General features: G+C 63.0%; 1 protein-coding gene across 2 annotated transcripts; it reads left to right on the top strand.

Moving 5' to 3' along the window:
• The first annotated feature begins 1112 nt into the window (after positions 1–1112).
• On the top strand, positions 1113–15243 carry SLC38A3 (solute carrier family 38 member 3). Of its 2 annotated transcripts, none has more exons than XM_069027464.1 (16): positions 1113–1270; positions 8665–8816; positions 8938–9022; positions 9116–9231; positions 9704–9777; positions 9857–9949; positions 10042–10123; positions 10690–10772; positions 10929–10987; positions 11443–11616; positions 11750–11829; positions 12418–12518; positions 12614–12738; positions 13072–13216; positions 13672–13775; positions 13883–15243. In XM_069027464.1, exons 2-16 carry the CDS (start codon positions 8707–8709, stop codon positions 13985–13987), a joined length of 1536 nt encoding a protein of 511 aa, XP_068883565.1. In that variant the 5' UTR covers positions 1113–1270; positions 8665–8706; the 3' UTR covers positions 13988–15243. The 2 variants fall into 2 exon arrangements, with proteins under 2 accessions (XP_068883565.1, XP_068883566.1); XM_069027465.1 differs by lacking the exon at positions 1113–1270 and adding an exon at positions 3840–3935.
• The last annotated feature ends 1464 nt before the right edge of the window (positions 15244–16707 follow it).

Genomic DNA, 16707 nt, shown 5'->3' with positions numbered 1-16707 from the left:
ATATGCATAACACAAATAAAACCTTCCAGCAGCGTGTGGAGCCATTCTGCCAATGCGCAGCAGCTGGGCTGGGTTTGCAGCTCAGCGTGGGAGGTGGGTGGACTCCCAAGCGTGGACCCCCAGAATTTTCCTCTGAAGTTAATGCCGGGCAGGACAGAGGAGCAGGAGGTTGTTTAAGGGTGACAGAGCTTGGAAAAGGACAGGGAATCTTTGGGGACATGAGTGGTGATTCACCAGAGCTCATGGCTCTCCCTGAAGCATGTGGGATGCACTTGGGAGAAGAAATTTCCTCTTTGGGGCACTTTTGTGTGTCTTCATGAAAAAAGACATCTTTTAGCTCAAGTAGGGAGGTTCGATGCAGACTGGAGGAGGGGGCTGGCCTGTCCCAGCTGCTCTGCGTCTTGTTGGGATGATTCCACATGGATTGTTTGTTCCCTGTTTGCTGAGATGCTGGGGCAAGTACTGTGAGGGCAGCAGGCACCATGAGCAGGGCTGGTTTAACATGGGAGCAGCCTGAGCTCCCCAGGCCGGGGAGAGAATCCGGCCGGAGAAGTGCTGCTGGGTGACCTGTCCCTGTCTAAGAGGGTGGAAAACCCAGTGCCCACACTTGGCACATACTGGATTTAGCCCTTCAGGTTAGATTAGAGTGATTACCCCAGCCCTGCTTCTTTGGAAGCAGCCACCGGCCTCATGCAGGAGCCTCAGCTGCTCTAGGTAGGGATGCCCGGTGGGGTGTCAATACCTGGCAGGGTGGGGATGCCCAGTATAGAGACCATGCCTAGAGGGGCCCTGATATCTGGTGCGGTCACCGTGTGAGGTGCTCTGGGGATGCTTGGTGAGGACCTGTTCCAGGTGGGGCAGCGCTGCCTGGACACTGATGCCCGGGGGGGATGATGGCTGGTGGGGGGAAGGTTATTCCCGTGCGGGAGGTGATGCCCAGTGGGACACCGATGCCCGGTGGGACGGCGATGCCCAGTGGGCGGCTGTGCCCGAGGGGCGGTGGTCCCGCCGGAGCGGAGCGGGGCGGGGCGGGGCGGGGCGGGGCAGGGGTCTGTCGATGCAGGGCGGTCGCTCCACCCGCTCCCCAGCGCTCCTCCTGTGCCCCGGCGGAGAGGAGATTGGGAGCCTCCGCGCTGGGGGCGGGCTCGGGTCCGGTTTAATCTCCGGCTCCGCCGGGATTACGGTCGCAGGATAGTCTCTAATCCGCGGCACCGGCCACCGGGGGCTGCTTGCCCCAGCCCGCAGCAGAGGCGCCGCGGAGAGGGGGCAGGTAGGTCTCTCCGGTCTCCCCTGCTGCTCGCACCCCGAGGCTCTTTGCCTTGTCCTCTGTGAAGCTCCGTGGTTGGAGGCTGCCGGGCGCTCAAGCCCCTCACCTCCCCTAATTCTCCTCCGCACCGCACCCAGTCCTTCCGACCCATCTCCTTTCGCCGGCCCTGCTTTACCCCACAGCCGGGCTCTCTCTCCTCCTTCGTTTCCTCCTCCGTTTCCTCCTCCTGCTACCGGCGCCGGGCAGCACCGGGGAGGCTCCGGGGCCCGGCAGCTCTGGCAGGTGGCAGCGCCCCGGGGCTCTTTCCTTTGCTGTACTTCTGCCACTTCCCTCCCCAGCGGCTGGTACCTTCCCACGGGTGGGTGACAGATCCCGCGAGTGCAGGGGGAGGCAGAGCCCTGCCGTGCCGCCTGGGTGCCCCAGCGCCCTGACACTGCCCCTGCCCGGACCGCGGTGTTGGGGGCTTCGGCGTGCATAATTCCGCTGATACTTGTAGTGACACCAACCCCCAAACTCCTTTTACTTTCCCTTTTTTCTGCTTTAATTTTTAATCGCCAGTGGGAATGACATATGTTTCTGAAGGCTGGAAGCGGCTGTGGCCAGGATCGGGTGTCAGGGTGTCGGGGTGCCGGAGCGCGGGGCACGGGCAGGGAGAGTGATGCCGGCCGTCATGGGCATTCTGGAGCTGGCTTGGACCTGCATGCGGTGATTCCGTCGGCTGTGGTATTTATAGAGCCTGGCTGCCCGGGACAGCAGCGTGGAAAGCCAGGCAGCACATTGCGTTCCTGTTGGCCACGCGTGTCCTATGCCAGCCAGCATGGTGGCCCTCTCTGCTGTGTCAGCTGTGAACGTCCCACTGGAGAGAAATCTTCCCCAAGGGAAGCTGAACCACAGCAGGTGATTGCTGGACTTGGGGTCTGCGGTGGCACGGTGAGACAGGGGACCTGGCAAGTCCCCAACAGGTGGGATGGCAGGGAAGCAGAGCCCTGGCTGGCTGCAGAGGGCATGGCTGTGTTGAGCCGATGCGGAGGAGACAGGGAATTTTCCACTGGTGTTTGGACCAGGCCCAAGCTGTTAGGTGTTAGACCTGCCTGGTCCCTGTGGCTTCATGGGGGTACCCCAGAGAAAGCTGTCTGTGCCTCTCGACACTGCCCTGTCTCCCAGAACAGAGTGCTGGTGTGCCTTGGCTCTGGTGGCCAGGGATGCTAAGGGGCAGTGGGACACCCCATCTGCCCCGGGGGTGGCATGGGGGTGCTGGCACTGCGGGGGACCCTGGCTGAGGCGCAAAGGGCCCCACAGCACCCGGCCGTGCTGCAGCTGTAATCACACGCCGGGGCCGCGGCCACGGCAAACAAACAAGCACGGCAGAGCCTATTTTCCTTGGCGCATGGGGATGCGGGAAGGAGCGGGATCCCACGGGCTCCTTTGGAAGTGCAACCCTTGAGAAAACAGAGGCGGGTCGGGGACAGGACGGACCCCCCGTGTCCCCGGCTCTCCTCGCCGCGTGGGTCTCAGCCGCTGCGTGCCTCCCCAGGCGCTGACGCAGGTCTGGGACTGGCTGGGTCCCCCATGCCAGCGGGGCACAGCCAGCCCAGTCCTGCATTCCCCGTGGAGCAAATGTCAGGCTGGTCCAATGGTGAGAGTGGCATGGCTGGGTGCAGCAGTGGTGCCATGGGGCTTGGGCAAATCATGGCTCCTGATTGGTACAGGGGGCTGTGCTGGGGGTGCGGGAGGCACGCGGGGCTGTGGCTGAGGCCAGTCCCTCCTCCTGGTGTCCCTGGCACTGCCAGCAGCAATTGGCAGCTTGGAGTTTTTGCTGTTGATGCCTCCGTGTCATCCTACTAAGGCCAGGTGTGTTTTGGGGAGTGTGAACTGCTGGAAAGCATCTTGCTTCCAAGGCAAAACACAGCTCCAGAGGTGTGATAGAAAACCTGACGTGATCTTTCCCAGGCACTACCTGCCCACCAGTCTCTGCAGTGCCACGATCTGTGCCACCGTCTTCCCTGGGTGGCCCTGCGTTCCTGGCAGGCAGTGTTTGAAGTTTAAAGCAGAACCCATCTTACAGCCTAGCACTGCCTGAGAGGCTTTGTGCTCAAGCTGGTGTCTCACCCAGCCTCCCCAAGAACCACACTGGGTGCCATTGGCCTTGTGATGTGCCCACCCTGTCCCCATCCCCATGCTGCCAGCTGCCTCTGCCACCTGACCTTGTACCACATGGACGAGCTGGCAGGTGACAGCAACAGCCTGGGCTGTCCCAGTGCTGAACATGACTCCCCTTGCCTGGCCTCAGCTTCCCCACTGCTCTTCGCGGCTTGCCTCAGTACTGGTGCTTGGATGTTGGAGGATGTGGCAGGATGGTGATGGCTGATACCTGCAGCGTGGCCCCATCCTGGGGTGTGTGCCTGGCAGGTGATGCTGTGGCTGAGCTGCACCATGACTCTGGCACTGGAAAACCCTCTCCCTGGCCCCACCATAGCGTTTGGGTCCACCACCCCCTTCCCTGAACCGTCTTTCCTCTCCCTGGTGTAGCCTAGACCCTGGCACGTCCATTGCTGCAGGACAGTGGCCATGGGCCAACTCAGCCATTGGCACGTTCTGCATGCAGGCACATTCCCAGGCCCAGGCAAAGCTGTCCCCCAGGACATGGGTGCCACTTGTGCTCTTAGAGGTAAGACCCGGGATGGACACCGCTGCCCACACGGTGCAGCAGAGATGGCCAGAAGTGCCCAGGCAGGTGTTGGTGCTGCCAGAGCCCTGCTAGCCAGGACAGCAGCTCCCAGAGCCACTTGTTCCTACTTGCCACTGCCAATCCTGCCCTGGCTGGAGCACCAGGAGAATCGCCTGACCTGCGGCTGAGCCATGGTGTGGTATTTGGGGCTGGAAGGGGTGAGGTGAGCCCAGGAGCAGTGCTTACTCTACCCAGCTTGTGCTGGGGGCATGAGTGGGGCTGGCTGGCATGACCATCGGGTGGGGCTGTCATCTCCCGAGGATCTCTGGTGGAGCCATCTCAGGAGAATCTCCAGCAAATCTCTTTGGGGAAGGTCTAGAGCAGGGCTACCCAGAGGTTTCTCCAGCCAGGCACCAGGCAGGTGTCCAGCTGTCCTTTCCCACAGCTGCTGGAGTTCCCATGCCCATGGCCAGACACCTCCAAAGGTGAGGTGAATCCCCTGAATGGCTGGATTTGCCCCTTTGGGTGCTCACTTCCTCTGGGGGAGGTGGCACCCTGACATTACCTTTGCTTAGCTGGGAGGTGGGGGGTGGAGCACCATGGGTTAAAACCAGGTTTGAGGTGCTAATTTTGGGAAGGCAGGTTGGGGGGAAAGCTATGGCTGTGTGTGCTTCAGGAGAAGGGCAGACCCTGCTCCCAGAGCAGCCATGGAGGGGGGTTCTCTGTGGAGGGCAAGGAGAGGGGGGCGTTTTCTGCTGTGTGCCCTGCTGGGGTCAATTTCCCTGGGGAGGGGTTGCCCAGGGACCACCCAGGTTTGGGCTGTTGCCCAGCTGTACCCACACACCTCTGTGCCCACAGAAGTGCCAGGGGCTGACCAGGGACCCCAGGCTGGGGTCACCCTGGGCCCAGCAGCAGTGCTGAGGGTAACCCCAGGGCTGGGGCTGATGGCAGTGGGGGGACACAACTGGCACCCCTGCCCACTTGCCCAAGCTGCCCATTTCTCTGGCAGGGCTCAGTCATCAGCACAGCCTCAGGGAATATGAGACCTGTGTGCCCAGCTCTGCTGAAACCCGAAGAGCCACCTGGGCAGGCGGGCAGGGGCGGGGGGGCTGCCGTCCCCTTGGCACACACCGGCAGCAGCGGGATACCTGGCTGCCAGCACGCAGGCCGGCAGCTGCGGCAGACTTGGCGCTAAAGCCGGATTACTACCCGGAATAGTCCCACGGCCCCAGCTGGGCCGGATTATCAAGGATTCATCTGCAAAGGAGAGGAGATGGGGAGGGAGTCTCTGCCCTCTGGGGGTCCCCAGCCTGGGGGAGCACTCACCTTCTGCCAAGGAGACCCCATGCCTTTGCTCCCCACGGGTGAGAGCGGTGGGTGCTCACAGATGGGTGTTGGGACATGGGTGCTCACAGATGGGTGCTGTGGGCTGTGGGGACACGGTGGGTCACGGCCCCCTGGGCTGGCACTGCCTGGCACAGGCACGGCTGGCAGGCAGTGGTGGCTGTCCCCACGTGTGCCGTACTCCCACCGGCACCGCGTGCGCTGGTGGGGACTGCGCCGGGCTGGGGCTTGACTGCGGGAACTGGCACAGGGCAGGAGCCTGGCTTGCCCAGGGTGGTTCACATCCTCCTGGCCACGTTGCCACGTGCAATGGACATCCCATCCAACATATCTGCTGGCACTGCCGACAGAGCTCCCCTGCCCAGCCCCCCGCTCCTGCCTGTGCCGCACTCCCAGCTGGGATTTTCCACCTTTTAAATGAAGTCTGTGTGGAAGTGGGATGTGAGGCAGAGAGAGGGGTGCAGTACCTTCCAGGAGTGAACCCTCACCACAGTACCCTGGTCCCCGAGGAAGGCTGGCAGGGGGCCGGGGTGAGTCCAAGACTGCCTGTCTGCCAGGGTAGGGCAGGGATCTGGGAGCCCTGCCGCCCCACACACGTGTCCCCATCCCAGCGAGGGCAGGCAGGCGTCTGTGCTGGCCGGGATGCAGTGTGCAAGACCAAACGTGGCCTCCCCTGAAGCGCAGACGTGGCCGGCGGGTTGGGACGTGCCGTCCCACACATCCGGCTCTGTGTTCCATCTGCACGGCTGCGGGACAGCACCAGGGCCCGGCTCAGGCTGCCTGGCCACACCGTAGTGTTGGTGGGGTGTCACCAAGCTGTGGGACAGCCGGAGCAGCCTGGGAGAGGTGGGAGGTCTGGCTGCAGGAGGGCTGTCGCTGTCCTTGTGTCCCAGAGCCCGGCAGGCAGCGGAGAGGCGCATGCTGGGAAATCGATGGAGCTTGCTCAGCACCCCCGGGAACGTGGCCCTGGGTGCCACAGCGGGGGGGTTCTGTGCCCACGCACGTGGCCAGGCCCACACCATCAGGCTGGGCGAGTGGGCACTGGGGCTGGTGATCAGATGATGCCAGGCAGCACATGGGCTACCCAACATGGCAGTGAAGATGGCAGCATCCCATCTGTGTGGTGGCACCGTGGGGGAAGAGATCCCTGAGGAGATGCTCTTTGCCCAGAGGAGAGGATTCCCAGCTAAGGTGGGCACTCAGGGAGACAGTGAACCCACCAGCCCCAGCCTGGAGGGGAATCAAGCCACCCTTCCAGGGCCACCCGTCACTCTGTATTTGTTGTTCTGCCTTATCGCAAGGCAAACAGCAGCAGGCAGGGCTCGCACTGCCTGATCGAACCGTCTCATGCTCCCTCCTCTTTCATCTCCCCCCTTGCCCTGGCCACTGCCACCAGCAGACCCTGGCCGAGGGGCAAAGGCCAGGGCCAGCTGGGGAAGTGGCAGTGAGTGGTGCTGGGCCTGTGCCAGGGCTGTGCCAAGGCTGTGCCAGGGCTGCCCGGCAGGAGGAAGCGTCTGGGTGGCAGCACGAAACCCGGTGCATGCTGAATGAGTTCGGCCGTGCCGCTTGCTATTCCGAGAGACGCTTGGGGGAAGAAGCTGGTATTTCCTGAGCTGCCCAGAGAGGTGTAATTATAACCTGGGAGAAGAAAGGGGCTGCAGACGAGAGTGCCCAGCCTTCCTGGCGCCCGTGGGGGAGCGGGCAGGGGAGTGGGCAGCTCCTGCCTGCCACCAGTGGGATGCGGTGAAGCCCTGCCCGCAGGCAGCCCAGTGGCACTGGGGGGCTTAGGGAGGTGATGGAACATCACGGATCTGGTGCCCCCCCTCAATCCCATACTGGGTGAGTGGTGGGTTCAGCGATGCCTGCCTGTGGTGGTGGGAAGGCGCAGAGTTAACGATGGCTTTTGGACGTGCTGGCAGCCTTGTTCATGCCTGGACCCATCCCAAGCGGAGGCCTAGTGGAGGGGATAAATCATCACCCAGAGCCTGCCCTGCGCTTCCCTCTTGTCCCCCACATGGCTGAGCCTTCTCATTCTGGTCCCTGCTGGTCTGTGTCCTGCCTCAGTTTCCCCACCCGGCTGGGTGCTGCGGGCAGGGTGGCCCAAATATGTGTTCACCACCCTGGGCCAGCCTTCGGGGCTCGGCCCCCCTGACAGTGCCAGCAGCCAGTGTGTGGCCTGGAATGACCCTGCCAGGTCGTCTTTGTGGCCTGGATGGGCAGGGACAAGCAGGGCAGCAGCTCAGGAGACCGGAGGTGCTGGCACCCACACCCTGCCGTGTCATCCTTCCCTTGCGTGCTAGGAGGACTGCTGGACCTGACCGTGCTGTGGAACGGCTCCTCTGATCTCTGGGGACACCAATCCTGGGAGCATAAAGATGGGCATGTCCCCTACTCACCCCATGGCGGCCCCAGGGATGGTGGGGCAGCAGCGTCCTCCCGGGGCTGGGGACGGCATTGCATCCCGGCCCGCCCTAACCTCCAGCCGGATGGCACCGGCCCTTGGCTCGACCTAGTCCCACTGTGGAGCCCCCTGGCCAGCCGGACAGGACCCCAGCCCCCCGGGGCAGTGGGGGGTGGCGGGACCCTGCCCCGGCTGCCAGCCTGCCCCAGAAAGCCACCCTGTGCCGTTTCCCAGCGGGGCGGGGAGGGCCGGGGCTCGCACAGAGGCGGCTTTGTGCGGCGTGCCAAGGCGTCCCGCGCTCGGCAGCCCGGCCGCCTTCCCCTGCCAAGGAGCTGTCTCCCGGCCCCGCGCTCTTTCCTGCTCCGTTTGTCCAGCCCTGACGTGCCCCCGAGCCCCCCGCCTTGGCACCCCGGCAGCGGCGGGATGTGGGTGAGCCCTTCGCGCCGGGCAGCACCACGGGCTTTACATAAGAGTGGCTGGGGGGTCCCTGAGCTCCCCACCCCGTCCTCAGCCGCCCTCCCAAACACCCCCACTCGCCTGCTGGCACCCGTCTCCAGGAGGGTAAAGTGAGTCATGGAGCCGAGAGCTGCGGGCAGGGGAGTGGAGGTGGGCAGGCGGTGTGGAGGGGACTCTAGGGCTGGGCAGTGCTGCGCTGTGAGCAAGGGAATGGGGTAGGCTGTGGGATGCCTGGCTGCGTGAGGAGTCAATCCCACGTTAGTACTCCAATACTCTGGTGGGGTATTGGAGCTGGGGCTGAGTTCCGTGGGACATCGTGTGCTGAGCGGGCAGAAGGGAGAAGCACAGCCATGGTGATGCCTGGCTCGGTGACCCTCTCATCCCCGGGTGCCTGTCCCTGCAGTGCCACCAGCACTGGTGCTGAGCCCAACTCCAGTGTCCCTGGTGGAGGCAGGACTCGTAAGACTTCAGGCCAGCCCCTCCCATGCTCCTGCCCAGAGCTGGACCGCTGTTGCCTCCCTCTTGCAGAGCCTGAGTAGAGCCCATAGCAAGCCCAGCTGTCTCCCAGTCATGGATACGACGGACGTGCCCCTCCAGGCCGAGATGGTGGAGCTGGTGCCCAATGGGAAACACACGACTGCACTCACTGTCTCCACTGTCCCCTCGCTGGCAGGTGACAGGTAGGGGCCCCAGGGATTTGGGGGGGGGGGTCCTCTGAGCTGCTCCCTGCCCTTGAGATACCAGCCAGTGTTGATGGCCCCTGTCTCTGCTTTGCCTTCACTCCCCTCCCTCCACGGACAGATTTGAGGAGAACCAGACTGGCGTGGCGGAGATGGAGGAGTTCCTGCCCCACGGTGCTGAGAAGAAGCAGACACACTTCACTGATGTGAGTAGCAGCATGGGCACAGTGGTGGGGGTGGGATGGGGCAAGCTCCCAGTGTGACTGGTGCATCCCCTCCCCATTGTGTCCTGTGAACAGTTCGAAGGAAAGACGTCTTTTGGGATGTCCGTCTTCAATCTGAGCAATGCCATCATGGGCAGCGGCATTCTGGGGCTGGCCTATGCCATGGCCAACACTGGCATCATCCTCTTCCTGTGAGTGCCATGGGGACATGGTGAGGGTCCGGGTGTGGGGGGCTCCTTGAAGGGGATTGGTGGGTGCAGGCAAGAAAGAAGTCTCTGACTTAGGGTGATGCAGGGACCAGTGTCCTCCTGGCTGAGCAATGCCCATTGCTGGCATAAGCCTGCCTGCTCTGCTGAGTGCTGTGCCCCACTAAGGGGGATGAGGAGGAGGGTGAAGGTTTGCCTTCCTTACTACAAAGTCAGATTTCCAAAAGTGGCTTGAAGGACAAGAGTGATGGCTCCTCTTGGGTGCAGAGACATGGACAGAGTCCCCACACGCTGCAGCCCATCTGCCCCATGAGCACCCAGCTGGTGCTGAGGCAAGGGCCTGGTGTCCTACCAGGACAGCTGCCCACAGGCAGAGCATTGCTGCATGGGGCTTACCCCACAGCCATCTCTGAGCCCTGTGCTGTGACCCGCTGGTAACTGTGCTCTCCTCCTGCAGCTTCCTCCTCACAGCGGTAGCCCTGCTCTCCAGCTACTCCATCCACCTGCTGCTCAAGTCCTCGGGCATTGTGGGTGAGTGCCAAATCCTCAGCAGGGCCGTGCCAGGGGGTCCCATCCCGACTCTCACCCACCATTGCTTCCCGTCCCACAGGCATTCGCGCCTACGAGCAGCTGGGCTACCGAGCCTTCGGCACGCCAGGGAAGCTGGCTGCAGCCATCGCCATCACGCTGCAGAACATCGGAGGTGAGCATGGCACTGGGGGAACCTGTTGGGGCTGGGGACAGGGGATGGGACCAGAGAACACCAGTGCAGCACGACCTCATTCTGCCCTGCAGCCATGTCCAGTTACCTGTACATAGTCAAATCTGAAGTGCCTCTGGTCATCCAGACCTTCCTGAACCTGGAGGAGAAGACCACGTGAGTGCCTCCTGCCCACGCTGCCTGCGTGCCTTCCCCGGGCAGGCGCCGGGGCTCTGGCTCCAGCTGTGCAGCCCGTGGCAGGGATTTACTATCATTAAGCCACTACTATTTTTGATAACTGTCAGTGCTGAATAAGCCCCTGGGTGAGATTAAACCGAGCTGAACTTCCAATCCCTGCTCCTCACATCCCCTTGGGATCAGGCTTTCCTCCTTGAGCAGAACCTGGGGCTGCGGGGTGGGGGACTAGTTGGGTATAGGTCTCCCTACCCCATGGCCACATCCCCACTAGCAGCTCTCGCCCTTGGGGGTGCACCACTGTAGGGGTAGGCAGAACCCTAGCTCAAGGGCCCCGAGGGATGCTGGCCTCAGGGGTCCCCAAGGATGCCATCTCAGGGGTCCTCAGGGATGTTGGCAGAGCAGGAATGCCAGCCTCAGGGGACACCAGTGCCCCTGGGATTTGCCAGCCTAAGGGTCCCTAGGAATGGCAGATAGCCCCCCCAGTGGCTGCCTCTGCCCCCTGTGCCCCAGCAGAGCGGGGTGGTGAGCAGGCCCTCTGCTTCCAGGGACTGGTACCTGAATGGGAACTACCTGGTGATCCTGGTTTCTGTCACCGTTATCCTGCCCCTGGCCCTCATGAAGCAGCTGGGTAAGTCAGGGAGATGCCACCCATGGCACAGGGGTCTGGCACCCTGGGTCTCCCGCGGGGTGATGGTGCCAGCCTGGATGTGCTGGGCAAGAAGGGGACACTTAGCCAGTGCGAGGGTCCCACCCGCACCCACTGGCCACTCTCCTCCCTCCCCAGGCTACCTTGGCTACGCCAGCGGCTTCTCCCTCAGCTGTATGGTCTTCTTCCTCATCTCGGTGAGCACCCGCTGGCACGTGCCGCTGCCTTGGGGTGCCAAGCATCCCTCCTGCCGGGGTGTGAGGCTGGGCTGGTTGCTGTGGGGACAGCAGAGGCAGCAGGGACAGCGGGCGCTCGGGGCTGCAGAGACGCCGTGGCAGGGCTGTCAAGCTGCTGGGCTATTTTCGGCTGAAGGAACCGAATGTTGTGGAAAGAGAGAGGGGGAAGGTGCTGGGGGGGGCAACTGCACATGTGGCCCCTCCACGTGCTGCTGCCTTGCTCTGTCCCACTGCCCACCCCCACAGGGACAGACTGGGGGGGGCAGCATCGCCACAGGGCAGCACTGGCAAAGGGTGTCCCATAGAGGGGTCTTGGCAGGGTCACTCTCCTGCTGGGCATGGTGCTGGTTTGGGCAGTGTGTGCTGGGAGTTGGGGGCACCAAGAGCTGACTGTCCCCATGTCCCCCCCACCCCAGGTCATCTACAAGAAGTTCCAGATTCCCTGCCCACTTCCAGAACCGGAGGGGAACCTCACGGGCATCCTCAACAACTCCACTGTCAGCACTAGTGACTACGAGAACGGCTACACAGTCCTCCAGGCCCCCGAGCAGGACACCTGCACACCCAGCTTTTTCACCCTGAACTCGCAGGTAAGGACCTGGGATGCACCCCTGAGACTCTGGGTGAGCACCCAGCCCATGCACCCCATGCAGACGGGTGGTCCTGGTGCTGGCAGCAGCTGCCACTTGGCCCCCAGCAGTCAGTTGTCCTCCTCTCGCACAGACAGCGTACACCATCCCCATCATGGCCTTCGCCTTCGTCTGCCACCCCGAGGTCCTGCCCATCTACACCGAGCTGAAGGAGTGAGTCCTGGGTGGGGGCACCCACGGGGAGGGGTGGGCTTCGTCTGGCGCCCACCCAAAGGCAGTGCCATCCGTGTGTGGGACCTGCGCCGGGGCATCATGGGGAGGTGGGTGATATGACCCTGGGTGGGTGGGTGGGTGGTGGCTGATAGGACCTGGGATGGGTGATACCAGTCTCAGGAGGTGGGTGATACGACCTGGAGTGGGTGCTATCACCCCTGGGAGGTGAACATTATGGCCCAGGGTGGATGGCGAGTGGTTGGTTGGTGGTGGGTGCTATCACCCCTGGGAGGTGTATGATGCAACTCAGAATGGGTGGTGGGCTGGTATGACCCCGGGGAGGTGGGTGCCATGGTCCAGGTGGGGTGGTGTGACCCCTGGGATGTGGTTGCTGTGACCCAGAGAAGGTGGGTGGCTGGTTGGTAGTGGGTGATTCAACAAAACACCCTGCCCAGGAAGGGGGACACAGCCCCTCTCCGCACAACCCCCACACACCCCAGAGTGCTCTGGCATCACCCCTCCTCACTGGGCGGGTGCTGGGTGTCAGTGGGTGCCACGGGGCTGTGCTGAGCCCACCGCGTCCTGCAGCCCTTCCAAGAAGAAGATGCAGTGCATCTCCAACATCTCCATCACGGTTATGTACCTCATGTACTTCTTGGCTGCCCTCTTTGGCTACCTCACATTTTACGGTGAGCCCTTGGGGAGAGGGCTGGGGCGGGCACATCTGTGCCAGGGGGGTGATGGTGCTGGGGCTCACCCAGGGGCTCCTTGATGGTGTTCACAGGCCGTGTGGAGTCGGAGCTGCTGCACACGTACAACAAGGTGGACCCCTTTGATGTGCTTATCCTGTGTGTGCGTGTGGCTGTGCTGACGGCTGTCACCCTCACCGTCCCCATTGTCCTCTTCCCGGTGAGTGGCCCCACAGAAATGCCAGGTGGCTTCAGCACCAGGCTTTGAGAAGGGAAATTGAGGCAGTGATGAAGACAGGGATTGGGGAACAGGACATGCTGGGGCAGAGGCAGGGGTGTCGGGGACAGGCAGGGCCACAGGGACAAGGCTGTGAAGGGGTGACAGGGACCAGTGGGGCATCAGGGTTAGAGCTTAGGAAGGGAAAGGGGTGATGGTGACCTGCAGGGCCGTAGGGACAGGGCTGGAGTAGGGGCAGGGGTAATGGCAGCCAGCAGGACCAGGTATGGCTCCTGGCTCCATGGATGGAGTGTGATACCCTGTCCCTGTCTCCAGGTGCGCCGGGCCATCCAACAGATGCTGTTCCAAGGTAAAGACTTCAGCTGGATCCGCCACATCGCCATTGCTGTGATCCTGCTGACCTTCATCAACCTCCTGGTCATCTTTGCCCCTTCCATTCTCGGCATCTTCGGCTTGATTGGTGGGTGGCAGAACCCCACCCCTGTCCCCCCTTGGGCATGGAGTGTTGCAGCAGCATGCCAGCCCCTGTCCTGACTGGTGCTCAACTTTGACTGACCCTCCTGTGCCTCAGTTTCCCCTTCTCACTGTGCCAGGACCAGGTGGTTGTGTGGATCCCCCATCCCATCCCTGTCCTGGCAGGCTGGTTCCCACAGTGCAGTGCCGGCATTTGCTCTTCCCCTGCGTGTTTGCCTTGATCCCCCCAGCCAGGCTCCCCCCGTTCAGCACTCAGCTCGGTGCCAGGGGTGTGGGGACAGTGCCAGCACACCGCGTCCCTGGGTTCCTGGAAGGCTTTGCCAGGACTGGGGGGGGCAAGGAGGGGGTGGGGGATGGACAGGACCTGTCCTGGCAGTGGAGCTGGCAGGGCTGAGCTGCAGGGTGGGAGGCCCCTGCCCACTCTGTCCCTGTCTGCTCCAGGTGCCACCTCTGCTCCCTGCCTCATCTTCATCTTCCCTGCCATCTTCTACATCCGCATCATGCCCAAGGACAAGGAGCCGCTGCGCTCCGCCCCCAAAATACTGGTAAGCATGGGCAGGGGGTACAAGGATGGGGACAGGGACAGGGTTCTGAGGCTGGCTGGGAACCCTGTTGCCCTGGCCATCCCTGAGCCCCTTCCTTGTCCCCACAGGCTGCCTGCTTCGCCCTCCTCGGGGTGGTCTTCATGATCATGAGCTTGAGCTTCATCATCATCGACTGGGCCACGGGTGGGGGGAAGAGCAGCGGCAGCCACTAGCCACTACTGGGTGCCCACGCCAACCTCCCCCCCACCCACCCGGTGCCCCAGGGAGAGCCGGCCCCGGGCTCAGCCCCCATGTTGCAGCCCCACCAGGATTCCCTGGGGACTTCCGCTGTTGCTGCCCATCACCTGTGGTGATGGTGAGGGGGCATGAGCCATGGCAGGCATGGGGATTTCTCAACCCATGTCCGGGATGGGGCAGTGAGCCTGGGGCAGGTCCTGTGCCCCCGAGCCACTCCAGCGGGCACCCTCCCTGCTCTGGGCCTCAGTCTCCCCATCTGTAAAATGGGGAGAATAATACTGCCCTACCTCACCCGGAGCTGGCTGTCAGGTGGAGCTCTTCTGCACCCCAAGAGCCGCCAGCAGCAGGCACTGCCAGGGGCACAGGGCACTGCCTGCCATGGGGACCGAGGACTGGGGCACTTTCCTGGCCCCCCCCAATAGCATCGAGAGCCTGATGAACAGTGTCCGTGGGGGCTGGAATCCAGCGGGGCGGTCGGACCTGTGACAGCACCTATGCCCAAGCCACCCATCTCTCCCCTGCCATCCCCCTGTCCCCAAGGAGATGCCACCCACTGCCCTGGCATCACGGGGGCACCCTGGTCCCCTGTGGGCAAGCGTGATCCTGACGCTGTGGCTGGTAGTACCTGGCCCGCTGCTCCTGAGCCTGACAGGGAAACGACACCTGGTGCCTGTGGATGGGACCCTGCTGACGCCTCAGCCATGTTTGAGGACCGGCGTCATCGTTCTGGGGAGGTGGCATGCATGCCATTGGCTTTGTGTCCCCTGGCATCCTGCCCATGCTGTGGCTCGGCTGCCGGGGGCCTGGTGCACCTGAGGGGCATGAAGGGGATTTGGGGGGGGCTGGGGGCAGCACTCACTGCGGGCAAGCTCAGGGCTCCGGAGGCACCCCTTGTCTGCATGCCCAGATGCCAGGGTGATGGGCACCCCAGCAACTCAAGCTGTCCCTGCTCGCCTTGCACCCTGGGCCAGCACCCAGACTCCCACAGCCCTCACCCATCCATCCACCCATCCATCTATCCATCCCTGCTGCTGGGACACCCCAAACCATGCCAAAACCCAGAGAGCGGCTCTCCCACCCACTGCCTCCCTTCCCAGTAGGGAGGGCAGCCTGGCAGGGTGGGCAGCACGGGGCTGGGGGGTCTGTCCCACGGCAAAGTACATAAGAGATGTATTTTTTTATGGGGTGGTGGAGGCTGGGATGCTTTTTATAAATACTGTACATAAGAGTAGATCTTTTTTAACGTGTTGTGTTGCTCTGGGTAGCTCTGTATAATGTACATATCATATGGGGGGCACCGCCGTGGACCCTCGCCATCGCCCCGGGATTGCCGGCTGCAGTGTGGCCCCGGTGTTCCTGTCCCCAGCCTGGCTATCCCAGGGCCACTTGGACATTATCGGTGGGGGTGATGCTGGTGGTGGCGGGAGGCCAGAGGTGAGAATAAAGATGTGAATGTGCCCAGGTCTCGGGCATCACTGGGGCAGGCAAGGAGCTAGCACGCAGGCTGGCACCTGACACACAGCATCCTGAGGCGGCACGGACAGACAGACAAGCGGCACAGGGGTGCACAGATGTGCGTGAGGACAGCAGGGACATACGGACTCAGATGTGCAGGGTTAGTGCACGCGATGAACAGCAAGACAGCCAGCATGGACATACAGCAGGACAGCACAGACACATGGACACAGATGTGCAGGGACCCCCATGGGAGCAGGGCCCCTGTGGGAGTTAGACCCTGGGGAAACAGGACCCCTAGGGAGTGGGATCCCTGGGGAGCAGGACACCTGTGAGAGCAAAATCCCCAGGAACACATGTGGGAGCAAGGCCCTGAGGAGTGGGACATGTGTGAGCAGGACCCCAGGGAGTGGGACTCCTGAGGAGTGGGATATGTGGGAGCAGGAACCCCAGTAAGTGGGACTGCCATGGCAGTAGTATCCCTGGAGAGTGGAGCTGCTGTGGGAGCAGGACTCCAGGGAAGTGGCACTGGGGCATCTTCTGCCTGGTGCCAGGGCCCCAGTGCCCTCAGGGCCAGCCCCCCAGCCCTCGCCCATGGCAGTGTGGAGTGGGGGTGAGCCCCCCCAGCCCTGGCCCCTCGCTCCCCTCCGCTGGCCCCAGCTCTGGGCTCAGTGCCAGCTCGTTAGCAAAGCCTTATTAGCACGGCAGCCCGCTCCCACGGGAACAGCCCTGCTCCCGCCACACCGGGCCCACGGGCACAGGCCTGCAGACCCCACGGGGGATGCTGTATCCCTTCCCCTGGCATTCTGAGTTAAAAGCATCCCTGGCTGCCCTCACCCTGCTCAGTTGGTGCTCGTGGGGGTGTGTGGAGTGGCTGCAGGGCCTGCGCAGGCATGAGGCACTGCTGTGGGGCTAGCATGGAGTGAGCGTGGCTACCTGGGCACTGACCAGCCCTGTGGGTCAGTGGGCACACCTGGCCCCCCTCCTCAGGTAGTGTGGGGGGTCTAGCTCCTAAGGGAGCAGCCCTGGGAGCTGGGGGATGGGGCAAGTGCCTGAGGGACCCCCTGTCCTGGGAAAGACCTGGAGATACCCCATTCTGCCCAGTCCCATCCTGGCCCATCCCTTGTCACAGGCACGCCCAGCCCAGGCACCCGCCAGGCAGGGGACATGGGACCCTGAGGGGTGAGAGACCCCCAAGGTCCGAGCCACCACCCTGTGACACCGCGTCTCCTCAGAAGGT

Source organism: Aphelocoma coerulescens, chromosome 12 (genome assembly GCF_041296385.1).
Source record: "Aphelocoma coerulescens isolate FSJ_1873_10779 chromosome 12, UR_Acoe_1.0, whole genome shotgun sequence".
NCBI lineage: Eukaryota > Metazoa > Chordata > Aves > Passeriformes > Corvidae > Aphelocoma > Aphelocoma coerulescens.
This window is presented reverse-complemented; position numbering and strand designations above follow the sequence as displayed.